Source organism: Parasteatoda tepidariorum, chromosome 2 (genome assembly GCF_043381705.1).
Source record: "Parasteatoda tepidariorum isolate YZ-2023 chromosome 2, CAS_Ptep_4.0, whole genome shotgun sequence".
In the NCBI taxonomy this organism is placed as follows: Eukaryota; Metazoa; Arthropoda; class Arachnida; order Araneae; family Theridiidae; genus Parasteatoda; species Parasteatoda tepidariorum.
In genome coordinates, this window is record NC_092205.1 from 74,336,471 (window position 1) to 74,364,040 (window position 27,570).

The window sequence follows — 27,570 nt, forward strand, 5'->3', positions numbered from 1 at the left end:
ATATATATATATATTATTGAATTTCCTCTTCTTCTTGGATTTCCTCTTTTTTACTTTTGATTACTCTCATCCCTGAATCTAGAACGTATTGCCAAATATTAAATAATCCCAAGAAACTGAAGTACTAAGATATTACCTGATTAAAAAATTCATTCGCTTCAAAAATATACAAATTATATATTTTACATATGGCACTTTTATGTAAAATATATAATTTGTATATTTTTGAAGTGAATGAAGTTTTCAATCATGTGGTATGTATTGCCAAATAGTTTTGTTAGAAAAGTGGTAAAAGCTTGAAATTTTTAATGTTATGTTCTCTTTTTGGGTTTTTTCATCATAATTCTCTCTGGAATTAGTTCATGCATATCAAAATATTTTTACACCCATTTATGAAATCCCCTTATCTTAAATATAATTTTATTCAAAATATGGTAAAATACTGTATATTATTTTCATTATTTACTTTAATAATTTTATAAACTTACTTGAATTGTAATGTATAAGAAGTTGTACACCTGCTTTAATTTAATTTTAATTACAAAATTTAAGAATCATTTGATATTATTAACTAGCAACTTGACTCCCTTTTGAACTAATGATTTTTAGTTGAAAAAATTAGCTCTATAGTACAAAATGATGAGTCTCTATAAAAATTTAGTCTGGTCGCCAAAATAATATATAATCTGAGAACATTTAAAGAAGGTAATATATATAGATTTTACATGCAATTTCTTTAAGTTATTTGTCTGTGCTTTATGTTATAGCATTACACATTTAACTGCACTTAAGTACAGACGGCTTGATTTTTTGTTGTCTTTTTTTTCAAAAGGCTTGAACTAATAAATTTCTACTATATTGCACATGAATTGGTATCTGTAAAGTTTTGTTTTTCTATTGTATTGGTTTCTGTAAGGCTTTGTGTTTCTTTTCTAAATGTGCAAAGAATATTTTTCATAAAATGTGTTCTTATTTAAAATTTAAATGAGTAAAAATTTATTTCGAATTATGCAATTATTTTTTTAAAAAATGAAAAAAATCAAAAGCTTTCTAATAGCATAAATTACAAATAATACTAATAAAGAAGCAACACATTTGGTGCTTTTATCTGAAGGTGTTATTTGCTACCTATATTCTTTTTTATTTTTTTATTTTATCAAAAATGTTCATATTTATGAAGCATGACATACGTTCCAAGTTGGTGATGGTATTAACATAAAATCTTTTTATTTTAATAACACTTATTGTTAATGTTAATTATATTCAATATACTTTAGTACATGTATAAGTAAATACATATTTTATCTGCCTATTTTTTTCTTTTACAGTAATGCATCCATGTTCTCATAGAAATGGCCAATGTGATCATATTTGCATCCCTCTTTTTAAAGAAGGTGTTACAGTTGTTAAATGTCTATGCAGGACAGGTTTTAACCTTGTTGCCAGAGGGAAGAAATGCATTCGTAAGCTCATTTATTTGTTTTACATATAGTCTGTCAAATGAATTGTTTTTACATATTGTCTGTCAAATGTGGTGAATCTAAGTCATATCATAAGGCAAAAGTATAACTTTCAATTCATTAGGAGTGCTCATTCAGAAAAGATGAGCAAAACATAATGACCATTGTTTTTCTTTTCATTTGAAAACTGGGTTTTTTTAGTTAAAAAATTAGTGTTTATTCTCAGTATTTTATTATATTTTTATGACAAGATAGTGAGTATTACTAATATTTAAAAGAAAAAAAAAATCAAAATTTGTCATAGTTTGATCTTTTTTTGATACAAGTTATTTCTCTAAATTTTAAGAATCAAATCAGGGAAGAAAAAGTTTATTTTATTGTATAATATTTATTGAATGCTATCCTTTGCTGATTAAAGTGATTTTATGATGATGAATTTATTAGTATCAAAAGTTTAGTTTAATGACTGTCATAATCTTTTTGTTTTTTTTACTTTAATTTTATTTGTATTGCACAATATTTTTTAGTACGTCATTTTATGTAAGCAAAAGTTTTATTATAAAGTTAATATAATGAGAAATAAATAAATATAATACGAGACAAATATAATATGAAATAAGTATAATTTGGAACAATAATGATGACCTTTAAAATGCACTTGGGAAGAAATGACAAAGAGTCATTTTGTTCTAAGCATTTGCTCGTATTTGAGAAATATTAAGTATAGCATCCCATTATTAAATGCAGACGAGCTTTGTTTCTTAATATTTGACTTGCCTAATTAAAATTTTAATGGAAAGCGAATAGTTTTAAAAATTTGCATTATATATATTTAATATATCAACTTTTTCATACAAGGGATTATAAATTAAAAACTTATAATTTTATAAATAAAAGTTGCTGAATGTTTTTGTCTTCTGAATTAAGATGACAATGACTGTTATATCCGAAATGACTGTGGAAATAATATCAATGACACTCTGGTGATAGAAAGATTTAAATAAACAGTACATATTTGAAAATAAGATATACTTGTTAGTCTAAATAGTTCATGAGGAAATTTTGCTGAAATAAATAGTTAGTTTAATATTTGTAATGCACAAATCTTTATTTGGATTATTTGTAAAAAAATGTTCATATTTCTGGAATAGTGTTTTGATTTATTCTCTTCATATCTATTTTTCATATTTGTTTTTCATATCTATTATTCATATTTATGTTTATTATTGATTTTTCTGTCCTGTTTTTCTGTTGCTTTTACCTTTTATATATTTAGTTAGTTTTTTTTAAAAAAATTTATGTGATATAAGCATTTGAATATAATCTTTGCTTTCTNATCTATTATTCATATTTATGTTTATTATTGATTTTTCTGTCATGTTTTTCTGTTCCCTTTTATATATTTAGTTAGTTTTTTTTAAAAAAATTTATGTGATATAAGCATTTGAACATAACCTTTGCTTTCTTTTAAAAACTTAACTATTAATTTGTATAGAGTTAAAAGAATTAAAGTAAAATTCAGAGCATTTTCTATGTTTTTAGTTGAAATATTTCTTTCCAATAGTTTTACGTCCACTCTAGTCTATTGTTTCTCATTTAATTTTAAATCAGTTTATATGATTTCAGCTGCCAAACAGGGTCAGTTTCTGTTGTATGGACGAGGACATCCTGGGGCAATAAAAGGGATTTCTTTAAATACGGGAGGAAAGCAGGAAGAAGTGCTGATCCCTATTCTAGACTTGAACAGACCAATTGCTATGGACTATGATGCTCGAGGACAGTTTATTTATTACTCAGATGTTCAGAGGTTTGTCATTGAGCGACAAAAAATAGATGGCAGTCAAAGAGATGTTTATTTGGAGAAGGGTAAGTTGTATATGTATATGCTGTAGTATCTGCATTTTTTTGTTTTTCTTCTGATTACTTTGTGAAAAAAAAATAAATATATTATGACTTTTCTTAATAATTTTCAAAGTCATAATTTGGCTACTTAAACATGATTCAGGCTTCAAACAAATAATTTGCAGTGCACCATGAAATGAACGACTGAGGTTACTAGTTTAAGAGACAAAATGCTAACAAAAAATGTTACACATTTGTTTCCATCTACCTATGTTCGATTGATTTTTTTTTACTTTAAACTTTTTTATACAAAATGTAGAACAAATAATGTTTTTTATTAGCTCACAAAAAATAAATGAATTAACTTAATCCAAATTATGAGTAGAAAGAAAATAGAAGAAAAGTTTATGAATAAAATAATCAATTAACTTCCTCATGAGACATTTCAATGCAGTTAAAGTTTACACAATTATTCACTTGATATTTAAGTAAGTATAATCATACTAGTATTTTAAATAAATATGAGTTCAGTTGCCATCAGAAAGTTTATTTTTTCTGTATTTCAAACTTTTAAGTATACAAGTACAATTACCTTAATGGTAGATAAGTAAAATTTCGTTATGGTTGTTATATTGATTATTATCAATCATTATCTGTAAGTGTAGAATATGAAGAAATGTAGGAAAGTTCTACTATGAAGTTTATTTTATTTTATGTTATGTATTATTGAATAACTGATGTTGAACAGCTGACCCAACTCTGAGCTTACGACTTTAAACGTTCAACTCCGTAGTCTTGTAATTTTTATCACAATTCTGAAGACAAAAGAACTCCTGGCTCAAACATAGGGGCAAACTAGCCTTCTTCAAACCTTTATCCTCATATACGTTTCATGGTGAGAAAAACCACAAAAACCTCCCATAGTTAGTCCAACAGCAAGTGGGTTCTAACCCATGATCTGATACCACTGAGGATATTTTATGTCAGCACTGTGGTTGGTGCAATCGAGGAGCAATTATGTCACCAATCACTATTCTGATTTGAACCTTGGTCACCTCATTGGGAGGCAAATGCTCTATCCCCTGAGCTACCTCAGCTCTAGTTATGAAGTTTTATTTTATTTTATAATTGTTGTTGAACACCCAGCCCAATTTTGAGTCAATGACTACCTATATTCAATTCTGTCACCTTGTAATTTTGAACCCAATCCAGAAGACAATGGAACTCCTGGATCAAGTGTTTGTAGAAATTTACCTTCTGGAGGACTTTTTGAGGGAACTAATCCGCATTTGCGTTACATGAAGAGGAAAGGCACAAAAACTCCCATAGTTAGTTTGACAGCAAGAGAACTCTAACCGATGATCCGTCTACCACTGAGGATGTTTTATGTTTGGACTGTGTTGGTGCATCCGGGTCACTTCATTTGGAGGCGAGCGCTATATTTCTTGAGCCACCATGGTTCTAGTTATGAAGTTTCTAAATTGGGTTAAAAAAATTTAGTTATAGCGTTTGTATATTTTAAAAATCTGTTTAATTTCTCGTAAGATACTTTAAAACTCCTTCAGGACCTGTGGAATGAGAACGAAACACTTTTCCTTTACTTTACATGCTAAAGCATATGTATACATACTACTATGTGAATACCGTGGTGAGATAATTTATCTCACCAAGAGTCAAAATAGATTCAAATTCTTCCTCATGATTCTTTGATCCTCAAAGATTCTGAGCAATTATATGTTGTCTGTGCAGGAATTCGTTTCACAATATAAGGACTGATTTTGCAATGAGTAAGTAATAATTACCCTCATTTGTCTAGATTCCGCACATAGTTTTTATTTGCACATTTGTTTGAACAAATTTACCCCAGTTGACTCCACTGTTGAATTTTAAAGACATGTTTTAAATAGTTTCTCTCTTTTTTTTTAGGATTAAACAATTGTGAAGGATTGGCTGTGGATTGGATGGGTAGGAATTTGTACTGGACAGATGAAGGGTTACTTGCGATTTTTGTGGCCAGATTGAATGATTCTAGCATTAGAAAGCAACTTATAAATGAACCCATGTCGCATCCTAAAGCTATAGTTCTTGATCCTAAAAGAGGGTAATGTTTTTTTTTTTATTTGTTTTTACTAACACATTAATAAAGTCACAAGTAATAAAACCATAATGAAATGTTAAAAAAAAAAAAAAATGCAATAAAGCTAATTCATTAGATCTGTTTGAATCTTAAAATAATTTGGTCTATTCCTATTTTGTTTAAAATCATGATCATTGTTTTCAAATTTGGTGTTAATATGTGATAAATGAATTTTTATTCATATCTTACTTAATATCACCATTTTGTTCACTGCTCTGTTGTGTGACATAGATTACATTATAAATGTCAAGTATACTTTAGATATCATTATTTCAGTTTATTATATTTTTAACTTTAATCAACCAAGTCAGAATAAATTTTACACAGTTTTGATTTATTATGAAGCAGATATAATCAAGAACCAACACAAAACTTTCTTTTCATGTTTTCACTACATCCATTTTTTTTTCTTTTAAATTTACTTGAGAAATGCCAATTGTGGTAAAGGTCAGCTTTAAAGCACTGTCAATTGGGCAATGTGTGTTAATTATTATAGATTTGCTACGCATTTCTGAATCTTGAGATTCTTAATTCTTTGAATTTAAAAGGTGTTCCATTAATATATTATAAAATCTAAGAGATTTCATTTTAAACTTTATAATCATGACTTTCAGTGATGACTGGAATCATTATTTATATTTAACATAAAATATCTTTTTTATTCAGATTTCTTAATAATCATATATATTTGTAGAATTAATATATTTTATTAAGGTACGTATCTGTAAAAATTCAATAAAGTATAAAAAATTCAGATATCAATAATGTATCATTAGTTTTGTTTAAAATTCATTGTTTGTTAATTTTAAATTGTTTTTTTTTTATTTTTTATTTTTTTAAATTTTTATTTTTTTTTAGCATGATGTATTGGTCTGATTGGTCGAATGAGTTTCAAACATCACCTGGTGACACTGCAATTGGAGGCAAAATTAAGCGAGCTTACATGGATGGCAGTAATAAAGAGATTTTCTTGTCTGAAAATTTACAGTGGCCAAACGGTCTTAGCATTGATTATGTAGAAAAGAAATTATATTGGTGTGATGCTTATCTACATCGTTTAGAGCGAGTTTCTTTAGATGGTTCTGGACGTGAGGTACTACTCTTTGTTTTGTAATGAAACCAAATTTATATTTTTTTCATGGTGGTTATATGTCTTTATTATCACATTGATTAACTTTTCATTTTTTCCAATTTATTTTTACTGTTAATTAAAAATTATTTTATTGTTTTATGTAGTTAAATCCTCTGAAATTAAAATTTTTTTCTCTGCAGTCCATAATAGGAAAGTTATTTAATCATCTTTTTTTTTTTAGTTTTGATCTTCACTTTAATTCAGGATTCTTTATTTAAAAAGAAATGTAATTTGTTTTTATTAAAATTATTTAAGTTATGCTGAAGACTAGTTGCCATCATGTTTATCATTAATTTTCTTGATTCTATTTTATAAAAATAGAAACTTATTATATATTAGATCAGTGTTTCTTAATCTGATTCACTCAAAGTGTCGGTAAAATATTTCACTGTTATATTGCAGAACTGTAGGGTTAGTAATTTTTACTTAGGGCTTTTTTTTGTATTATTTACCTATACAAAATTGTGTTATTGAAACAATTTTTTGGCCTGTTTGTTTTCGATCATACGTATGCTATCAACAATGAATAATATTTTAAATATGAGCCTATATAAATGTACATATATATGAGCCTATATAAATATACATATATATGAGCCTATATAAATATCATACTTATTAATTACAAGATTGAATTTTCTTTCAATTAATGAAAATAATTTAAGATTAAAGATAAATCAGAAGTTGTTATGAGAAATTTTCAGAGAAAGGCATTGGCCCACATTAGGCTGTATGGCCAACTATAATGATGACAAATGCTTTTTTATTGAAAGGTGGTTGAGGAACAATGACTGAGATAAAAAATAAGCAAACAATTTAGAAAAATAGCAGTTTAATCAAAATATGTCGTTTTTGATATAAATTCTCTTTAATTCTCAACTGTCTGATCTTATACGAAGTTTAGCATCACTATCTTTGTTATAATTTAAAGTTCTATGTGTTCAAAAGATTTTTACTTTTGTTGTATTCTATTGCCTAGTTGATTTAATTTTGATTTGTTAGAATTTACATTAAGCCCGTTAATGCATTTTCCTGTGAAATCTTTATATCATTTAATTAAAATAAATAAGAATATTGGGTATATAATAAGTAAATAAGATCAGGGATAAGCATTATTTTATAACTCAATAATTTAATGTATGTTTGTCTTAAATTTATTACTTTTTTACTTTTATTATTAACTCTATTTTAATCTATTTTTATTTTTTTCCATCACTGCCATAAAGTATAGATGTTTGCCTTGAAGTTTTTTCTAATCCTGAATCTTTTTTTTAGATTTTGTTTGAAGATGAAAACCGTGGCCACCCATATGGCTTGGCACATTTCAATAATTTTGTATACTGGTCGGAATATCAACATGGTTTTTTGCAACGACTCAATTTGATGAATAAATCTGTTACTACATTGATAAAAGAAAATCCTCCTGTGTACCAAATTAGAATTTTTGATAGTGCTACTCAAACAGGTATATTTATGTTTTATACTTATCAATTGAGTGACTTATAAAGGCTTTTTGTAATGATTAATAGGATAGTTTCTTTTTCAATTTCATAAACATTAGTTGTAAATTTAATTTTGCTTTTTAAATATTTAAGCTGCTTTGTAACACTTTTAATTTATAGTGTAGTGATTTTTAATCTTAGGCTATGTCAACCTTCATCTACCAAAAGGTACCTCATGATAGAATTAAGTTAACATGTCTTATATACTAGTGAATTGGTATTTAATATTTATAGTGATAGTTACGCTACAATAGTTAGGTCTGCGGCATGCAGATGTAAAATTAAACCTTCTCCGAATCGGCCACACTAGGCTGACCCACCTACATTTGTTATTTGGGGCACCTCCTCCCCAATGCAACACCTGTAAAGTTCTACTCACTATTCATCATATTTTAATCATCTGCTCATTTTTTAACCATCATCGTCTAACCTTTTTTGGTAGTTCTATTTTAACTCTTCAGGATTTGTTAGGTGACTCTCATCATCCTAACATTTTTGCGTTTCTACGCGCAATTGGTCTTTTATACTGTATATAACTGTTTTATCCTATTCACAATTTTATCTGATTTTATTCATCTTTGAATGCAACTGTTTTATAATGCTTTACTACATTTACATTTTATCTGAGTTTACTCACTTTTGAATACCTCTGTCACGTTGTATCTAGTTTTATAAATTCCGTGTGACTTTTAATGAAGAAAATTTGTAATATACATTTACCTTTATTTTAAAACAGTTCGTTTGGTGCAGCATGCCCTTCTTTGGACTTTGTGCCATTAAACCCTACATTTAATCAATCAAGGCACAGTAGTTAGTCTTTTTATTTAAGAAAAATTGAGCATCAATTCTACCAAAATTAAAAACTGGTAAAATTTAAAAGAGTTTAAGTTAAATTATAAAATTTGTGTAGTCAGTTTCTAGTGATTTATTTATATATTATCTCAAGGACTTGTTGATTTAAGCTTACCTTTAATATTATAATTTTGTTTTTCTTAAAGTTTTGATAAGCAACCATTGAGTATATATTTAAACTTTAAATCAATAGAACCTATGTGAAGTCTTTCTAAACAAAATTCATGCCTTCAATGAAAATTTTTGTTTTGTACTAACATACAAGATAAAATTTCATAAAGGAAACAATTGAATCCATTATTATTTTCGCACATTATTTTTTTTATATTGCTATAATTTTTATAATATATATATGTTTCATAAATTAATATATCTTAAGGACTGGTATAAATTAAAATGGAAAGCTCACAAAGCAGTTTGATGGAGAAAAAATAAGATGCTTTTGCATATCCATTGTGCTGTTACATTTACATGTTTCAAAAATAACAATACAAAGGTATATGGATATAAAATTTTTGTCAAAGTTTATTTGATTAGGTGATTAAGTTTATTTGCTTCTTTATTGATAAATTGGTTTGGATCAACTTGTCTGGCCATTCGTCTCTGTTTTTAATTTTTTTATAAAGTGCTTTGTGAAAGATTTTCTTTCTTTTTCATAGTTTGATGGTGAAAGTTATTATTATCATTCTTTTTAAATCAGTTCAGCTTATCAGCTGATTATTAGTATTACTTTATTTCAGGAGTCTACTAAGATAAAAATGTTTAGTAGCCAGCATGTTATGGAATGGAAAGTTATGTTTAACAGCTTTTTACTTTTATGAAATTAAAATTACATATTTTTTTTAATTTAATATTTTTTATGAAAAAAGAAAAAAAATTGTTAGAAATATAGTTTACAGTTTGAGACAGACAATTATGAATGCTAAAACCACATAACGTATCTGCATAGTAGTAAAATACAGGGGAACTCCAGTTTTACATTGTCTGTTTCATACGTTATCCTGCTTTCTGTATCATTTTCTGCTGGTCTGTTCTGCTGGATTTTATTTCCTTTCCATTAATGTTAAATTATCCTGAATTTTACGTTATCCTTTTTAAGAAAATCTCGCTTTATACGTTTTTCTAACAGATTATAATAATTTTTTCTCTACAAAACTTGGCCATACTTTTTCTGAGTTCTTTTTTTTAAATTTTTTTTTTAAAAAAAGAGGGAGACTTTTTTGTTAGCTGCTTAAAGCTATTCTAAAATTTTTTAAATTTTGTTTTACTGTCCTATTGTTTGTGAGAGGGAATTTCCTTTTTGAGTCAAAATCTGAAAGATTGTGCGATGGGCAAAGCACAGGAAGGGTGGTTAAAGGAAATATGAGAGCTTAAAATATAAAATTAGTGAGTGGATTTTCGTATTCTGGGGATACCCCAGAATTCCAGGTTTTTCATCTTATCTATCCGCGTCTAAAAATTAGGAGCAGGGGATATGATTTTTCAGGGAATATCGTGGAATTCCACTTTTGACAATACCATTGGTTCTCGGATATTCTCTAATCAGAAATTTATCTGACGATATTTTCACAGAATTTCTCTATCTAAAGTTCAAAAATTTAAACTTTTATAATTCTCTAATTTAACAATTCTCTACTCTCTTACTAATCTCTCTTACTACTCTCTTTACTAACTCTCTCATTAATTACTTTTAATTTAGCAAGACACTTTATATACATGTGATTCTTCCGCCAATGGGTAGAAATTCGCCAATATGATTCTTTAATTTGGCAGATTTCGGCATTTTGAACATTTGGGACTGCTCCGGAATCCGCTAATACCCGTTATTTATTCACTTGGTATGAATATCAAACATCGATTTTCGTATTTACCTAGTTTAAAAGTTACAAGTTTCGATTCATATTGGCGTGGTTTAAAAATTGTACATCACGATTCATATTCAGGTGATTTAAAAATCCAATGTCATGATTTTTACTAACACATTTTTAAAATCAATTTTGGGATTCATATTCATATGTATTTAAAATCTAGTAACGCAATTCGTTATCACAAAAATTTTAAATTCAATGTCACAGTTTCTATATTTGTGTATTCAAAGTCCAATATTGTGATTTGTATTCACGCGACTGTAATATCTATCATTGATTTTCATATTTTTACTTGGCTTAAGAGCTATGCGTTGCTTTGCGACTATTAACTTTAAAAGAAAACAGGTTAAATTTTGCTAAAATATTACCTGCCAGCTATGATTTTGCAGGCATCTTGGCCCTTGGGTGTTATATAATCTCTGTTTACATAAATAATTACACTCTAAAGTTAATGATTTTTCCAACCAGAACTAAACACATGCAAATTTTAAACACATTCTCATTTGGGTTCAATAGTGTTATTGGGTTAATATATCTGTTACCTGTTTTATTGTGTATGTTAGTGAATTCTTATTTTCTAGCTTCATGAATCTTTTATTTTATAATTTTTTTTTATTTGGCATTGAGGATATTTTATTTTTAAATATTTTTTCTAGGCATTAATAATTGCACATCCAACAATGGTGGTTGCTCTGAATTATGTCTTCAAACTCCAGAAAAAGCTGTTTGTGCTTGTCGGGATGGATCAACATTATCTAGCGATAGGCAAACCTGCATAGGTATATTTATTATTTGCTAAATTTATATATTCCAATAAAATTTGTTTTGTTATTTTTCTTTCTTTAATTATGTATTCTTTATTGCTAAATTTTTTAGCATTCAGATCTATGTTAAATATAAACATGCTTTTTATGAAAATGAAACTTAATTGGACACCCAGTGACTAAGTGGTAGCGTCGTTTCACTCTCTCATGCCAATTATGCTAAGGTTGACTCAGCCTTTCATCTCTTCAATGGGTTGATAAAATGAGTACAAAGCATGCTTGTGAACTAAACAATGGAGATTCCATATCAGGCTGACCGCTTAACTGGAACATCTGTTCCTGCATCCCGAAGTCCAAGCTCAATAAAACTGTGATGGGCACAATAGGCTTTGGCCCTCTGTGGGTTGTTGTGCCACTAAGTTTAGTTTTTTTTAGGATGGATATTGATGTGTTTGTATTTCTCTTTTATGACAAGATTTATTTTTAAAATGTGCATGGCCTTGTAAAAGATGTTTCAAAGTGCACCCCATTCAAAGTTATTGACCATATCAAATTAAAAAAAAATTCTGTTGGGTAATAGTCAAAAAAGAACCAGATTTGGTTGACAAAAAGTTGCCTCCCGAAAAAATGTGGTGTGTAATATTGTATAGAACTGTAGATACTATATAAGATTTTCATGTATTACTTATATTCTCTTATAAAATTGTGTTCTCATAACAATATATCTTCTTCTACAGTAATTTTGTAACTTTATGCTTTATAACAGTTCTATAAGTTTCTTAAATAGATTGGGTTTTGGTTGCAATCTTAACTTAATGGTATTAATTTTCACTCTTGTAATTAAGATTACAAAACTTGTTTCAGTTTAGTGAAAGATTTGTTTAATTATTATTTCTTTTCAGGATCTGTAAATTATACGGAGCCAAAGCGTTGTCCTGAAGGAGAATTTGAGTGTGTTAAAAATTTGCGATGCATTGATGTCCGATATTTGTGTGATGGTGATAATGATTGTGGAGATGGTTCAGATGAAGACTCTTCAGCTGGTGGGAAATGCGGTATATTGCAATTTTTTGCTATTTGTCTAGAATACTGAAATTTAGCCATTTTTAATTGTTTTTGCTGTATAGTGCTTTTTTATTTATTTATTCAAAGTCATTTAAGAATCTCAAAACAAAATTAGGAAAACGTATAAATATAAGGTGAAAGAAAGGAAAATTCTTTTTTGCAATTTTTACAAGTAGAGTTAAAGGTTTAACATTTTTATGAAACTGTAGTGCATAATTAACAATATTATTAAACAATAATATAATTTACAAATAAATAAAAGATGGAAGAAACTGGTCATGTTTAAAGTAATAAATATAAGTAACAGGTATTTGGCTGAAGTTTATTAAATATTTAATATACCTTTAAGGGTAATTACTATAATTCAAAATATTAATTACATTTTCCAATTAATAAAAGAGGAAAAAATATATTATAAAAATGCATACTCTAATTTTTCGGTCAATAGTTTTGATCAAATAGAAGTAGCTACTGTAATAAAATATATATTTTTTAATAATAAAAGTACATTTTAAAATTACTTTAGCTGTAAGATAAAAATGTTATATGATTTCTTTTCAAGTATCAAAGTAAGGTAAAATTCAATTAGTGTTATTTTAAATAGTAAATAAATCCAAATAGAAAATTATGAATTTTCAGTTTTTTTAAATATATTTTCAATTTACTTTTTCAAGAAAATAGAATTATTATTCAATGTCATCAAAATATGTAATTTTATATTTTATTGCAATCATCCTCCATATCTCACTAATTTATATAAATAGAATTTAATAAATGACATTCGCATATTTAAACCATCCATGCATATTTAAACCCTAAAACAAAGGTAAAGGAACTGAGTCAGATATTTAATACTTTTTTTTAATTGAAACTAAGCTACATTTATGTCACATAGAAAAACTATGACATGAAACAATGACAGATTGTTTTGCACATGTATTTTTGTCATGACTTAACTCCTTTACTACAATGAAATGTTTTTACCAGAAGAATTCCAATGTCGTGTTGATCAGTTTCAATGTGATACTCATCGCTGTATATCTATTCATTGGGTATGTGATGGCGAAAAGGATTGTAAAGACGGATCTGATGAAGAACCCAGTTCCAGATGCAACAGTAATTATCTCCATATACTTATATTTTATTCATTTACTTAATAGTTTGATTGTTATTTTGTTATTATACCAATTTTTAAAAAACTGAACTTTATTTGTTATTGTTTTTGATTTTGCAACTATTTTCAACATGAGGCGACTATGGCAACTTTTTTCCCCTGAAAAGGCTAAAAAAGCAACTGTTTTCAGGAAAAGGAGACTATTGGGAGACTTTTCTGTGCTCCTAGCTGTGTTTTTTTTTATAGCATATATTGGGTTACAACTTGCAGCCCTCAGTAGCTTCTGAACACAATGATTTTTTTTCTTAATAAATAAATAAAATAAAAAATTTCGAATTGCAAATTTAAGTCATCACTTTTTAATGCGCTCAATTTGTAAATCTATTTTTTTTTCTCGATCACCTTTTCAACAGTTATTGCTACAAAATTCTGCATGATTTTAAAATACCTAATTTTTAATATGATATTACGATGCATGAATTTTGAATTTGAATAATCACTTTTCACAATATATATATGCATATATTATATTTGCTCAATCAATTATTTGTTTAACTGAAGTTTTTTTAGAAAAAGTATGTTTTTTTTATTGAAAACAAATTTTTTTGAATGATTTCCAGTAATTAAAAGTATTGTAATTTTCTGAAAATATACTAATTTTTTGATATAAAAATTTAGTACTAGAACACTACTGTTTATATGAAAATTCATGTTTGCCAACTTGACTAAATGGTATAACTGGTATATGACTAACTGGTATATGACAATAATGTCATTTAATAAAATTTTAGTCGTATTTTTGTTCTTATTTAGGCAACAATTTTCATAGTTTTCGGCAACTATTTGCATGCTTCGGGCTACTAAAAGCAATTATATTGTTCATTTCTTTCTGTGGCAACCCTGCTTCCATGTTTTTGTTCTGAATCAATGTGCTTTTATAGTGTGACTTTCAGAACTTCAGACATCAGTCTTGCATTGTGGCGGGTACCATGGATGCGAGGAAAAGTTACTTTCAATAGGGATGTGGGGTGAATAGTTTTGTCTTGATCTTGGGGTATGTCAGCGTGAGTAAACTAATCAACATCTTTATTCTACCGTTGCACCCTCATTAGAAATGTGGTTTTGCTTGTTATCATAGCAGCAGACAGCCCCAGACTTTTGGTCTGGAGGAGTTCTTCTCAAAGCCACACTGTAATTTGAATTGTTTTTCCCTATCAATTTTTAAAAGAAATGTGAGGTATGTTTAAATATTGTTAATATTACTTTTTTTATTTAGGTTTCCATTATATATTTTTTCTTTTGTAGAAATTTTTTTTAAATGTTTTCATTAATATTTTCAGATTCAACATGCAGCTCAACAATGTTTACTTGTAAGGAAACTGGACGTTGCATCCCAACAAGTTGGACATGTGATTCAGATTTGGATTGTGGTGATGATGATGTATCAGATGAGCATGAAGACTGTGGTAATTTAATAATTTAAATTCATAAGTTAGCAAAGTAATTATACTTGAAAATGTCGCATGTTTAAATACGTGGGGATTCATAAAATATAAAGATTTCTAAATAAAATTAAGTAATTATAATACAATTTTGCAAAAGTTGCAACCTATTAAAAGTATTTAGTTAACTCTTATGATGCGTTACATCGAAAAGTGAGAAAAAAACCTCAGCTAATCATGAAAATAGAAGTTATTATTTATATCAGGAACCTAAAACAATACTCGTACTGATAAGCTGAACATAAACGTACCCAAGCTGACACTGTATTTATGCTTAAAAATATATTATACAATATCCATGCTTCATAAATTATGCTAAAATAAACTTCAGACACTTAACTTAAAATGTTTAGGAAATTCCAACTCATAAATATCATAAAGTCTGTTGCTGTATTTGATGACTCTGCCATCTAGTGACAAATTGTGAGACTACCGCAAAAGTAAAAGAATACCCAATTTAATGGAGGTTCTATTTGACAAATAACTTGAGCAGATTTGCGTGATCCAGATATTGTGGATCCAGATTTTTTGCAAATTTTTACCAGTGAACTAAAGCAAATTTTGGCTGGTAGTATAATGCATTAAAAAATGTAAGTGTGCAGTTAAATCGTTTAAAAAAAAGTTTCAAGCAAAAACTTCAGAAATTTTTAATAGAAGGATTTTGAAGACACAATCTGATTCACGTCGTGAAACAAATATTTAAAGGGGAAAAAAATTGTGAAGATTTGCAGGCAAAGCGAGAATGGTGGATGTAATTAAATTTTTGCTCTTAGATATTCAATTTTTTTCAACTCTTCTGAATTTTGAGTTACTAATCAGTCTATTTTAACTGTTCTTATAACTGAGAAATTTATTTTGTAATATTCACAGTTGTTTACATCCTATTTAATTTAAAGGCGTTTTTTTTTTCGTTGAGTAATTAATTTAGCTAGAATTTTTTTTCTAAATTTATTGTAGTTGTTTTCAAAAGTGCATTAAATTATTTTCTTTCGTTTTTGTTTGTAATTATATATATTTATTTTTCAGAATATCCTGAATGTGAAGCTGCAGAATTTCGCTGTGATAATCAAAGATGTGTACCTCTTGAATATGTATGTGATGGAGATGATGATTGCAGAGATGGCACTGATGAGCGTTTCTGTAAAAAGAAATGTGATGGTCCTAATGAATATGTTTGTGATGGAGGTACCTTATGTCTGTCTAAGGAACTTCGATGCAATGGCGTACAAGACTGCAATGATGAATCTGATGAAGAAAACTGCGGTAATTGTACATTTTATATATGATTTTGTTACAAGCATTCCTTCTGTGATTGGAATGATTAGGTATAGATGCTGTTGAGTTTTTGCTGTGTTGTTGAATTATTAAAGTTATTATTATTTTTAAAATTTTGAGAGGTTTTGCTTATATTTTTTTTTGCTTATATTTTTTCTGTTATTTCAATTTTAAACTTAAAAAGTATGTTTGATATTTTCATTCATCGTTTTATTTCTTCTTAAAATATGTCTGCAAAGAATTGTAGATACTTCGATTCTCTTTTGGGCAAAATTCTAAAAATTTGAATGTTAAATTTTTTGTTAAAATTTTTTTCCTTTATTTTATTTAAACACCAATAATTTGAGTCATAGTTTAATGTAAACAATTAATATTTCCTAGAATTTCCTATAATATGCAATGTTAAAAAATTTTTTCTTATTAATTGAAATTGTCTCTCATTTACTTTTTTTTTCATTATTAAGTCTGACACAAATGAAGTTAGAAATCAGTTTCATGCATATTAAGAAAAACTTGTTAAACTTATGTAATTTATAATTAGCCTGTAAAATTTAGGGAAAACTTAGCTAAACATTTCTGAAAAGCAAGTTGCAAATTTTATACTTATAGGTCCTACTCTCAAAATTTTTAAATGTGTCATTAGATTACATTCTTTGAACAACATTTTTTTTTAAAAAACGGACTTTAGGTTAGGAAAAAGCTGTTATTGAAAAATATTTACTGTACATACTGTGTGTACCGTACTGTAATATTTACAATGTTTTTTTAAGAACAATGTGAATTATTTAAACTCTAGAATTTGATTCATACATGTATCAATGTGTGGGTATGTAATGGTATTTTACAACACAATCAAATATTATGTAAAAATGCTAGTAATTTTATTTTCATACTCATGTATTTTAATTTTTAAAGAGTTTTTTTAGTATTTTTCGACCAATATTATTCTCACATATTCTTAACTAATGACCCTTACACTTTAAATAATTATATAATTTTTTTTTTGTTGCTCATGTAACCTATATTTTCTATATTTTTGTGTGCCTAATATGGTAATATTTCATTTTGGTAATCGTTAAGCTAAGTTTGTGTTAAATAATTAGTATGCTTTCCTTATGTTTTAATTAGAAGATGAAGATAAGAAATATGTGTGCCATGAAGATGAGTTTTTATGCCCTGATGGATTGTGTATACCCAATAGCTGGAAATGCAATTTAAGATGGGATTGTGCTGATAAAAGCGATGAGAGCAATTGCAGTAAGCACTTATAAATTATATTTTCATTTTATTATTTATTTGAAGAAACACTATAAGACTTTTTATTTTTTTACTTTTCTGGAAAAGATATTTTTATCATTAAAACAAATTCCAAATCTATCTATTGCTTAGCATAAAACTATGCAGCTGTAGAACCTAAGAAAGACTGTTTTATTTTTTGATTTAAATATTGTTTCTTAAAAAATCGAAAGCAAAAATTTACAGTAACTTATTTAAACCTTACAATCTTACGCATTTTAATTAAACTTAAGTGCTCTGTTTCCGTCTTGTTTATTTATTTATTTTTTTGGCAAAAAATTTGGTTCACTGAAAGTTAATAAATTATTATGGACTTATGAATTATGTTGTGGTTTTTTCTTTTGTTGATGCATGCAGAATTCATTTACTTAAACAATAGCATGTAAAAAAACACTGTCGAATTTTACCTCTAAACTTAACTTTAACAAATTTGATTTTTGCATTAGAGAGGTGCATCGGCTGTTTTGCACAAGATAGAATTTTTTAAGCCTGAACACACTTGAATCCGAGATTTAATGTGGCACATAAAGACTGAAATTTGCAATACTTGCTCAGAGGAATGCCAAAATAAATATATTTTTAGAGATGATTTTATTTTATTTCAGAAATTTAATACCTCTCAAATTTTTACACTTAGTATTTTTACTTTTTTTTTTTCACATTGGATCAAAGGAATCTTTGAATAAATTTTTTTTTAAATTTTAGAATAATGAGAAGTATATAGAAACTTTATAATAAACTTCAACACTTCTTTCAACTAATGAGCCTTAGCCCATGGTAGGCTCGGTCATGCCCGGCTAATTTCTGCCTTAAATAGTGCAATAGTATGAATAATTGATTTTTGTTGTAGAACCTGTGTTCCACTATTTTGAAAATGAAAAGTGAGAATAAAAGTTGAGGTGTGTAATTTCTAAAACTTATGTAGCAAATATCTTATAATTTAGAGGCTGTTTTTCTACAGTATCTGTTTTTAAAAAATGTTCTAAAATTATCGGAATTAAAATTTTACATAGAAATTTCTTTTTCTTTAACAGTTATAGCTTATTCTTAATTAGAAATTTTCTGTATTTAATATCAATATTAAGATCATCATTAAATATTGTGTTAAATATGTTGTTTCATTTGCTTCACATATTCCAAAAAGTCTACATATTTTAGCATTCATTTATACTTTTTCTTGTCTAGGTAATGCTACCTGTGCGGAAAATGAACACCTGTGTGCTTCTCAGGATCAATGCATTCTGAGCAATTTTGTTTGTGATGGCCAGTTTGATTGTGAGGATAAATCAGATGAGAAAAATTGTGGTAAATTTTTTGAAGTGTTTAAGTTGCTTTTAATTTGTTGGTAATATATAAAATTGAACCACAATAACTCAAGGGTTAGAGCATTTGCTTCCTAATGATGTAACCTAGGTTAGAATCCCAGTGGTGGCCGGTTGATAAAAATTCTGGTAAATGAGAATTCTGACTGAAATACCCTCAGTGGGATCATTGATTGCAATCTTTTTCCTCTCAAGCTAATCGCGGGAGGTTTTTTAGTTTTTCTCTTCATGTAACGCAAATGCGGTTAGTTCTCTAAAAAAAAACAGAAAAAATCCTTCACGAAGGCAAATTTCTCCCAATACTTGATACAGGAGTTCCTTCGTCTTTTGGATTGGGTTCAAAACTACAATGTTAAAGAGTTAAACATTAGTAGTTGTAAATCCAAAATTGGGTTGGCTGTTCAACGACGGTTATCAAACAATATATAATATAAAATAGAGTATAAAATTTATAAAATTGTAATTCATTGCCATTTATCTGTTAATGTTTATTATTTAAAAATTATTAATTAAAAATTATTAGTTAAATATTTATTAGTTAAATATTTATTTTCGTATGTTAATATATTTTTTTCCATTTAAGTAATTCGCTTACAACAGTAGAACCATGATTATCTGAAGTAGCAGTTTATTAAAAAATAGAAAACGTCTGATAATCAGGGGTTTTTATTTTGTACATTTTACAAAAGTACAACCTTTAAAGTAGGGAGTGAAATTATTTAAATTTGATAACTATTAGTAAAGCTAATTAGTACAATTATATCTTGTTATATTACTTTTGTCAAAGTGTTCTCACTGTTTCAGGTGAAGAAAATCCCCCTTGCATCTTCCCCAGTCATTCTTGTGATAACAGAACTCGCTGTTTAAATGTTACCCAGTTTTGTGATGGCACTGCTGATTGTGAAGATGGATCTGACGAGGGTGGCGAGTGTGGTAAGTAGAGTTTCTTCATATTTTCATTCTTATGTGTATATATACAGGGTAAAATTTGAGGGTGTTTGAAATTTGAGGGTGAAGCGTTTCAGAACTTCTAAGAGTTGTACGGGGCATCCTGACAACTCGAAATCATACAGCAATGTGGGGTCGGAAATGCTTTCCTGAAGCGGTGACGTACACAGACGCACCATAAAGAAAAGAGACCGTAAGTGAAAAATCGTTTTAATAATACATTGAAAAAGGCATAAGGCACATGGGTCAAAGTAAATGTTCAAAGTTTCTGCCACCGGCTACAATGCACATCTCACATCTCCGGTGCATGGACATCCGAACATTCTGCAATACTCCAGGCATATCTCGAATTTCTCCGGCAGCTACTGTGATTCTTGCAACCAGCTCCTCAGCATTGTCAACAGGGGTGACATAAACCAGTGTTTTCTTATGACCCCAGAAATAAAAATCAAGACATGATAGGTCGGGTGACTGAGGTGGCCAATGCACTGGAAAGCTCGGTCGGAACTTTCAAACAACGCCATCTACCGCATCAGGAAAGCATTTCCGACCCCGCATTGCTATATGATTTCGAGTCGTCAGGATGTCCCCTACCCCTCTTAGAAGTTCTGAAACGCTTAACTGAGACACCCTGTATGTATATGTATGTGTTTGGTAATAAGGAAAATCTTAAATCAGTAATTGCCATGCTTCCCATTACTTTAAAACTGCAGAATTGAAAGAGTTTAATGCTATGTATTTGTCAATATGATTAAAATTCATAAGTTGTCCAAGGTTACAAAGAGTGCAACCAGAAAAGTCTTTCAGACCAATTTTTAAAAGATTGGCATTTAAGCCGTCGTGTCCAGTTAAAAGACAAAGTAACGCCATTGCTACCGGATGAGAGAAATCTGTAACAGCAGGATTTGAACTTGTGAGACACTCCCAAGTCCACCTCTTAGCTTTATTTAAAATGTAGGAGGCGAATATCCTCTTGAATTCTAATTTAATCATTAGTTTTTTAGTATTGAAATGTGTTGGTAAGTTTTTAAATTACTTATTGTAAATTTTTTGAAAAATGTAGGACTTTTCTTTGTCATGAAACCAGCATTTTCTTTTCCCTCTGTACCACACAGATCAAATATCGAATGCAATGTAGAGTCAGTCAAGGTGTTAAGAATTTTCCTGCATTCACAAATATTTCTTTATTATGGACTAAATAATAGTATTTACAAATTGTATTTACTGAAGGATCAAGATTCTGTCCTAGAACCAGACTTTAAATAATCAAGATTTTAATATATTTAAATAATAGTGTTTCATTGACAACCTTGTTTCAAAATATATTGAAAGTATGAGAACCATTTACTGTGTTACCATCTTTTCTTTTAAACAGCTTATCTTGAAGTGTGCAAAAAATGTTTCATGTCATTTAACATAAGTATACCATTTTTTTGTTATAATTTTTTTTTATTAACACTAAACTGGAAAATTACATTCAAAATTAATAACTAAAATTTATTTATTATTAATTAATGAGCTAATATTTAAAAATATCTTTCAGATGATTGCTAATTTCTTACTCTTTTCTAATATTTATTTAAGCTTCTGTTTAAATACTGTAAATAATATTCAGATTTAATAAGTAAATAATTTTCACTGTATGCATTAATATTTTTTTATTAAATAGTTATGGTATTTAAAAAGGTTTTGAGAGTGATATTAAAAGAGACTGAAGAACTTAAAGATTAAAACCATAACTTTGTTCCCTGTTTAAGCCTTAGCTATTGTAAACTAAAGTTTGTATTTTCATTTTCTTAACTAATTTTTTCCCCTTATGGTCAGAGTATGAACAATGCTTGCTAAGTGAATGCAAATATTTGTGCCAGACAACACCTAAAGGACATATTTGTTATTGTCCAGCAGGATTGCAGGTTACAGTAGATGGTCATTCTTGCACAGGTGAAAAGCCTTTTTTATTTTCAACATATTTTATTTTTCATGTCAATACTTTTTAGGGTTAATATTTGAAAATTCTAATTTTATCATATTTTTATTTTATTTTATAAGATATGTCGTTTATCTTAGAATGAATATTGTGAAATTATTTTAATTAAAAAAAGTGTTTAGGCTATTAAATATAGACAGCAGGATCAATTTCATGAACCATGTATCTGTTTTTAAATAATAAAGCTTTGTGGTTTAATTTACATTGTCATGATTAGTAACATGATCGACATTGTCATACATTGCTACTACTGTGAAATGTACTTACTGGTATTACTTATTTGTCCGAAATGGTATTACTTGTCTAAACACATTTTTACTGGTTCATTTACATGCCTGCATTAGATTTTAAAAAGAAATAGTTAATAAAGTAAATATAAATAAAAAATTACAATGCATAGAATGTATAATGCCTGTCACAATTACAATAAAATAAATTATTTAGTGACAAAACCATTGACCAAAACATGAAACCAAAAATAATAAAAAACAGCATACCATTCTGTTATATTGATTGTTTGTCTGGCGATTACTTTTAATTACTTAATGGTGTTCCAAATCAAAGTTTAGTGAACTCGGACCTACGAACCACTGTTGATTTCAATCTTTGTATTATGCAGAGATTAATTATAACATTAGCCTGAAAGCCATAATGTAATAATAGCCATAATGTAATAATGTAGAAATTAAAAACCTTCATTAAAAGAGGCATTGAAAAAACTTTTTGTCACAAAAGAGAATAATAATAATGACTGAATGAAATTAAACTCTTGCAATAAATAATATTTTTGCAACAACATGACTGTGGTAATAATTTCTTTTAAAAAAAAAATCATTAAACTTTAAAGTTACAAGTTACAAGGATTGAAGTTGTTTAAATTAAAGATTGATATTGACTTTTTTTTGTTCAAAATTTGATTTCAGCATTTATAAAAACTTTGTATTGTGTCACAGTGATGTGTGACGTTTTTTTCTAATTGTTTAATTTAATCCCTTTTTAGTTTAATGTTGGTTGTTTGATGTCACAGTGTTGTGTGACGATTGTTTTTATGTCCGGAATTTAACTTAATTTAATTTTAATTCAATCTTTCATAGTTAATAGTATTTGTACTTTTCTTTTTTTATTTCTCTTCATTTTTTTTTCTGTGAAGAGAATTGGAAATGTCTCTTTTTACTTTTACGTTAGCAACGCATTTTTGTGTCTTTCACCTTTTGCAATTCAAGGTCGTCTGACCCCACTGTCCTTCAAGGACGAATTCTTTTCCCTCACATTCTAATTTACGTCACCACTTAACTTCTTTTCCCATCACTTTCACGTAACCTTCAATTTTGCACGTGTTTCTTCCGGCTGGGTTTTCTAGATCTTTCTAGAATTTTCGGGAGTTCACGCCTTTTTTTGGGGGACCTTTCCCCTTTGGCATTTTTTTTGGTATGTGGGAGTACTATTTGCACTGATTGGTGGTGACCTAATCGTGTGGTAATCCCCCATCCAATGACAGTCGTTCTCTCTCCTGCTTTTCAACTGGCATTTTCCCGCGCTTCAGGGGACGCCATTATTATCATTATCGTTTTTGGTACCACGAAGGACACTTCCCCTGTGGTGACCCTTTTTTTGCGACTGGCAAGCTGGCCCTTTTGGGTCAGCGAGCCCCGTCAAACTTTTTTTTGTAATTTTATATGAGTTATTTGCACGACTTCAGCCCCTTTTTTTGTCAAATGTTTTAAATTTTAAAGTGTAGTGTTTGTCAAGCAAATTGGCAAAGTTTTTTTTTTAAAAATGCGAGTCATTTGAGTTTTTTTAATGTTTTTCTCTGTTGAGCAAGCTCGTACCCTGCTTGAGCTGTGGCTTGGGGTGCCAACGCATCCCCACTCAGGCGACTCAGTTGATCCCTTGTACAATGAAATGAATAAACCCACTCTTTTTTTTTGAACGAGAAAAGAAATTGTCTTTTTTTTGTTTTATTAGATTTTTTTCCTTTTTTTGTCCTACATCGACAACAACATAAAGATGTCAACGTGATGTTCATCGGGGTGAGTAACATTCTCATATTTTCCTTCTTTTTTTGACCAGTGTTTATTTGCACCAACGTAAAAATTTATAGATGTTATTCAGTCGTTAAATTCCGGACATAAAAACAATCGTCACACAACACTGTGACATCAAACAACCAACATTAAACTAAAAAGGGATTAAATTAAACAATTAGAAAAAAACGTCACACATCACTGTGACATATTGTTTAAGTTATTGTGTGTATAGTATAATTTAATTAGAAGTCCCATTCTATTGAATTTTACTCCTGGCATAAAGCTGCAATATGTAACTAAATTATTTAGGATACTTATTTGAATATTATTTTTTTAAGTGAATTCATTCCATCTATGTTAATCTTTTTTTTTTTAAATCTTTATAAAAAAGTATATTTTGCAGTTCCTTTTTTTAAAGTACTTTTATTCAGTACTGAATTTTTATTGATTAATATATAAAATAAGCTTTTTTCTACAATTTTGTTTTTAAGAAGAAAATAACTTTACTATTTCGTAACATTTTTAAAAAAATTTTATAGTTGCTTTCACATCAAATTTATTACTTATAGAATTGTAATGAGAATTAAAACTCTTGAAATATAATTTGCTCTGAAAAAAAGTTTGCTAGATTCTTATACAAAGAAATGCTCTGAATTTTTATTAAATAGACATTTTAAAATTTTCATGTTAATAAACTTTACTGTTCTGTTTATTCTTATATTATTATTGTTATTAAAAAATCATTCAAATTTTAATTTATGTGATTTAGAAGCTCATGGTATTTCACAAAATCTATTGTCATGGTATTTCAACTAGTATTAGAAATTCATTTTATGATGAATTTACCTTTCAGAAATTCCATCTTGTGAGCAATGGGGAATTTGTAGCCAGAATTGTTTGCAATTGAAACACACCCATAAATGTTTTTGTGAGCCTGGTTACCAGTTGGAATATGATCATTTCACTTGCAAAAGCACTGGTAAGAATACTCATTTGTAGATAGTATAGTTTTTACAAAAGTTTTCTCAACTCTATGTTTAGTTTTTATAATTCTTTTTACCTTATTTTTTGATTGGAAAATATTGTTTCTGTTATGTCTGGGGGAGACATAATTGAATCAAATTTGCAATATATTTTGATTTCATAGGCCAAATAAATAATCACTTGATGTAAGCTAATAAGAATTTTCTTTAATCTCCTTGGATAAACACTTTTGATTTAAGCTTCATTAAAGTGCAGTAAAACTCGGGTGGCCAATCAAACGAGGATAAGCAAATTCACATAGTATCTGCAAAACGCTTAAAAAAGACACTCATCAATTTTTAATATAAGTGATAAATTTCAATATTTATTATTAGTAGTTTTCTTAACATTTGTTTAAATTTCTGTAAAAGTGCCTGCCCGCTTTTTTTGTTTCTTGGTTTTAGAGAGCATGAGGTTAAAATAAGACAGGCACAAGCAGACTTTTAACTCGAGAGTTCATTCGCCATTGAAAAAATAATGCACGAAATAATGTTCGAAACATGTGAATTAGTTCTTATAAAGAGTTACTGCACATACACTATTTTTAAAAGCTTATCAGTAACAAAACTAAGAATTAATAACTGACTATAATTCTGAAATCATGCATATAGCCCATAAATTATTCAAGGCCCTGCGTCATTCTTTTTATTTTAAGGGTATAAGTGTTGTGTGGGGACCACCATCGTTTGTTAGTTATCAATTTTGTAACTGATAAGAGCTCCAAGAATGTGTTACATGTTGACTAAATAAATGACTAAAAATGAAATTTCCCATTCATTTTATGAAGGCAAGACAGAAAAAACTAAATTTATTAGTTTGCTATCAATATCATTGCTTTGAGTAATAATAACATATAAGAGAAGAAACTGCTTTGGTGGGTGCAGAATCTATTCATTGAAATTTGAACTTCATTCTACATTTGTAGTTCAGCAGCTGTAAATCATAACTCACATTGTCTTGCTCTTTAGGAATGCTCATTTTTACTTGGATATTGCACTCGCAGCTGCAATGTTTATATATAGACCCATTATTATTGTGAACACCTGGGCTAAGAACATGAATATTTGTTAGTATGTTGTTCTCAAAACTCTTTAAATAGTTCCATCTCTATGAATTTATTTTCAATTCTAAATGCTATATTATTTATCATTGCAAAAAAAAGTGAAACACTGATGATTTGCGGTATTCTTCAATAATTTTGTAGTATTGGCCAAAATAAAAGATTTTTAAATACACATTTAGCTTTCCACTAGTGTCACTATAAAAAATGTATAATTATTCATGTTTAATTTTATTTATTTGTTTTAATATTGCTAATATTACATTTGATTAATTTATGAGGTAACTGATTTTGACAATTTTTTAATTTTGCTGAAAATACTTTAATGCTATTTTTATTTTTAGCATCAGCTGAACCTTACATCATATTTTCAAATCGTCATGAATTGAGAAGTGTTGATTTGAAATCCATGGCTGTAAAAGCTTTAATATCTGGATTACAGAATACAGTAGCAGTAGATTTTTATCATTCATCTAAAGGAGATCTAATATTTTGGACTGATGTTGTTGAAGATAAAATTTATAGAGGCTATGTTATATCGGGGTGTAAGTATAAATTATTTTTTGATAAAATATTTTTTTCAAATTTTTCATTACTATTCAGCACAATTATGATATATTTTCATAAATGCTGAAATTTGTTAGATTGTGTTTTTGTGTTGAGTAAAAAAACATTTTGAGAATTTTCAGTTGAGTTTTTGAGAATTTTCCTGATAATCTATTAAAAGAAGTTTTTTCCTCCTTAACTACTAAGAGTTTTGAAAATTTACTGTTTACAACTAATCTAGAGTATTTTTTTTTCAATTCTGAAAAATAATAAATAAAAAACAAAATCGATTTGATGTAAACAAAAAATAGAAAAATCAAAGAAATCTCATCTTTACCCCTTCCAACAAGCTATTCTTAAACTTAATCTTTTCTCTTTATAGAAAATCAAAAGAACATAAACTCAAATTTGAAATGCTATAAGAAAAAAATTTGAGTGGTTCAAATGTAGGATGATTTAAAGGCTATAAGGGCATATTCTAATTTCACCAAAAACTGGAACATTAATTCTGTATAAGCAATTTTATTTTATCATTATATAATGTATCTGAAATATAAAGTTTCAGTGATGTATAATTTTTAATTTATCTAATTGTTGTTTTTAAATTTGATAGTAAATTCATTCTTAATTTTATTAATATTATGTACTTACATAGAATTAAGCAGCACTTTGAAACTGCACCAATTTGAATTTTGTAAATGCTAACTGTTATATATTTTTACGATATTGTACTTCTAATTACTGACAGGGTTCGTGATTTTTTAGATTTTTTAAAAAAAAATCAAAAGAATCAGATTTTTTTGATTTAAATCGGATTTTATTGATTTAAATCAGATTTTTTTGATTTT

The 27,570-nt window shown here is 28.0% G+C and overlaps 1 protein-coding gene across 1 annotated transcript in view; it reads left to right on the forward strand.

Moving 5' to 3' along the window:
• LOC107447694 (LDL receptor protein 1) overlaps positions 1 to 27,570 on the forward strand; it is a 139,388-nt gene that overhangs the window by 13,025 nt on the left and 98,793 nt on the right. The window contains exons 11-26 of the mRNA XM_071177760.1: positions 1,329 to 1,463; positions 3,087 to 3,326; positions 5,229 to 5,403; positions 6,298 to 6,532; positions 7,847 to 8,036; positions 11,450 to 11,572; positions 12,460 to 12,612; positions 13,610 to 13,738; positions 15,077 to 15,202; positions 16,265 to 16,501; positions 17,642 to 17,770; positions 18,995 to 19,114; positions 19,936 to 20,064; positions 21,904 to 22,020; positions 24,947 to 25,072; positions 26,521 to 26,721. Coding sequence (XP_071033861.1) covers positions 1,329 to 1,463; positions 3,087 to 3,326; positions 5,229 to 5,403; positions 6,298 to 6,532; positions 7,847 to 8,036; positions 11,450 to 11,572; positions 12,460 to 12,612; positions 13,610 to 13,738; positions 15,077 to 15,202; positions 16,265 to 16,501; positions 17,642 to 17,770; positions 18,995 to 19,114; positions 19,936 to 20,064; positions 21,904 to 22,020; positions 24,947 to 25,072; positions 26,521 to 26,721 — 2,565 coding nt within the window. The remainder of the gene's footprint in view (positions 1 to 1,328; positions 1,464 to 3,086; positions 3,327 to 5,228; positions 5,404 to 6,297; positions 6,533 to 7,846; positions 8,037 to 11,449; positions 11,573 to 12,459; positions 12,613 to 13,609; positions 13,739 to 15,076; positions 15,203 to 16,264; positions 16,502 to 17,641; positions 17,771 to 18,994; positions 19,115 to 19,935; positions 20,065 to 21,903; positions 22,021 to 24,946; positions 25,073 to 26,520; positions 26,722 to 27,570) is intronic.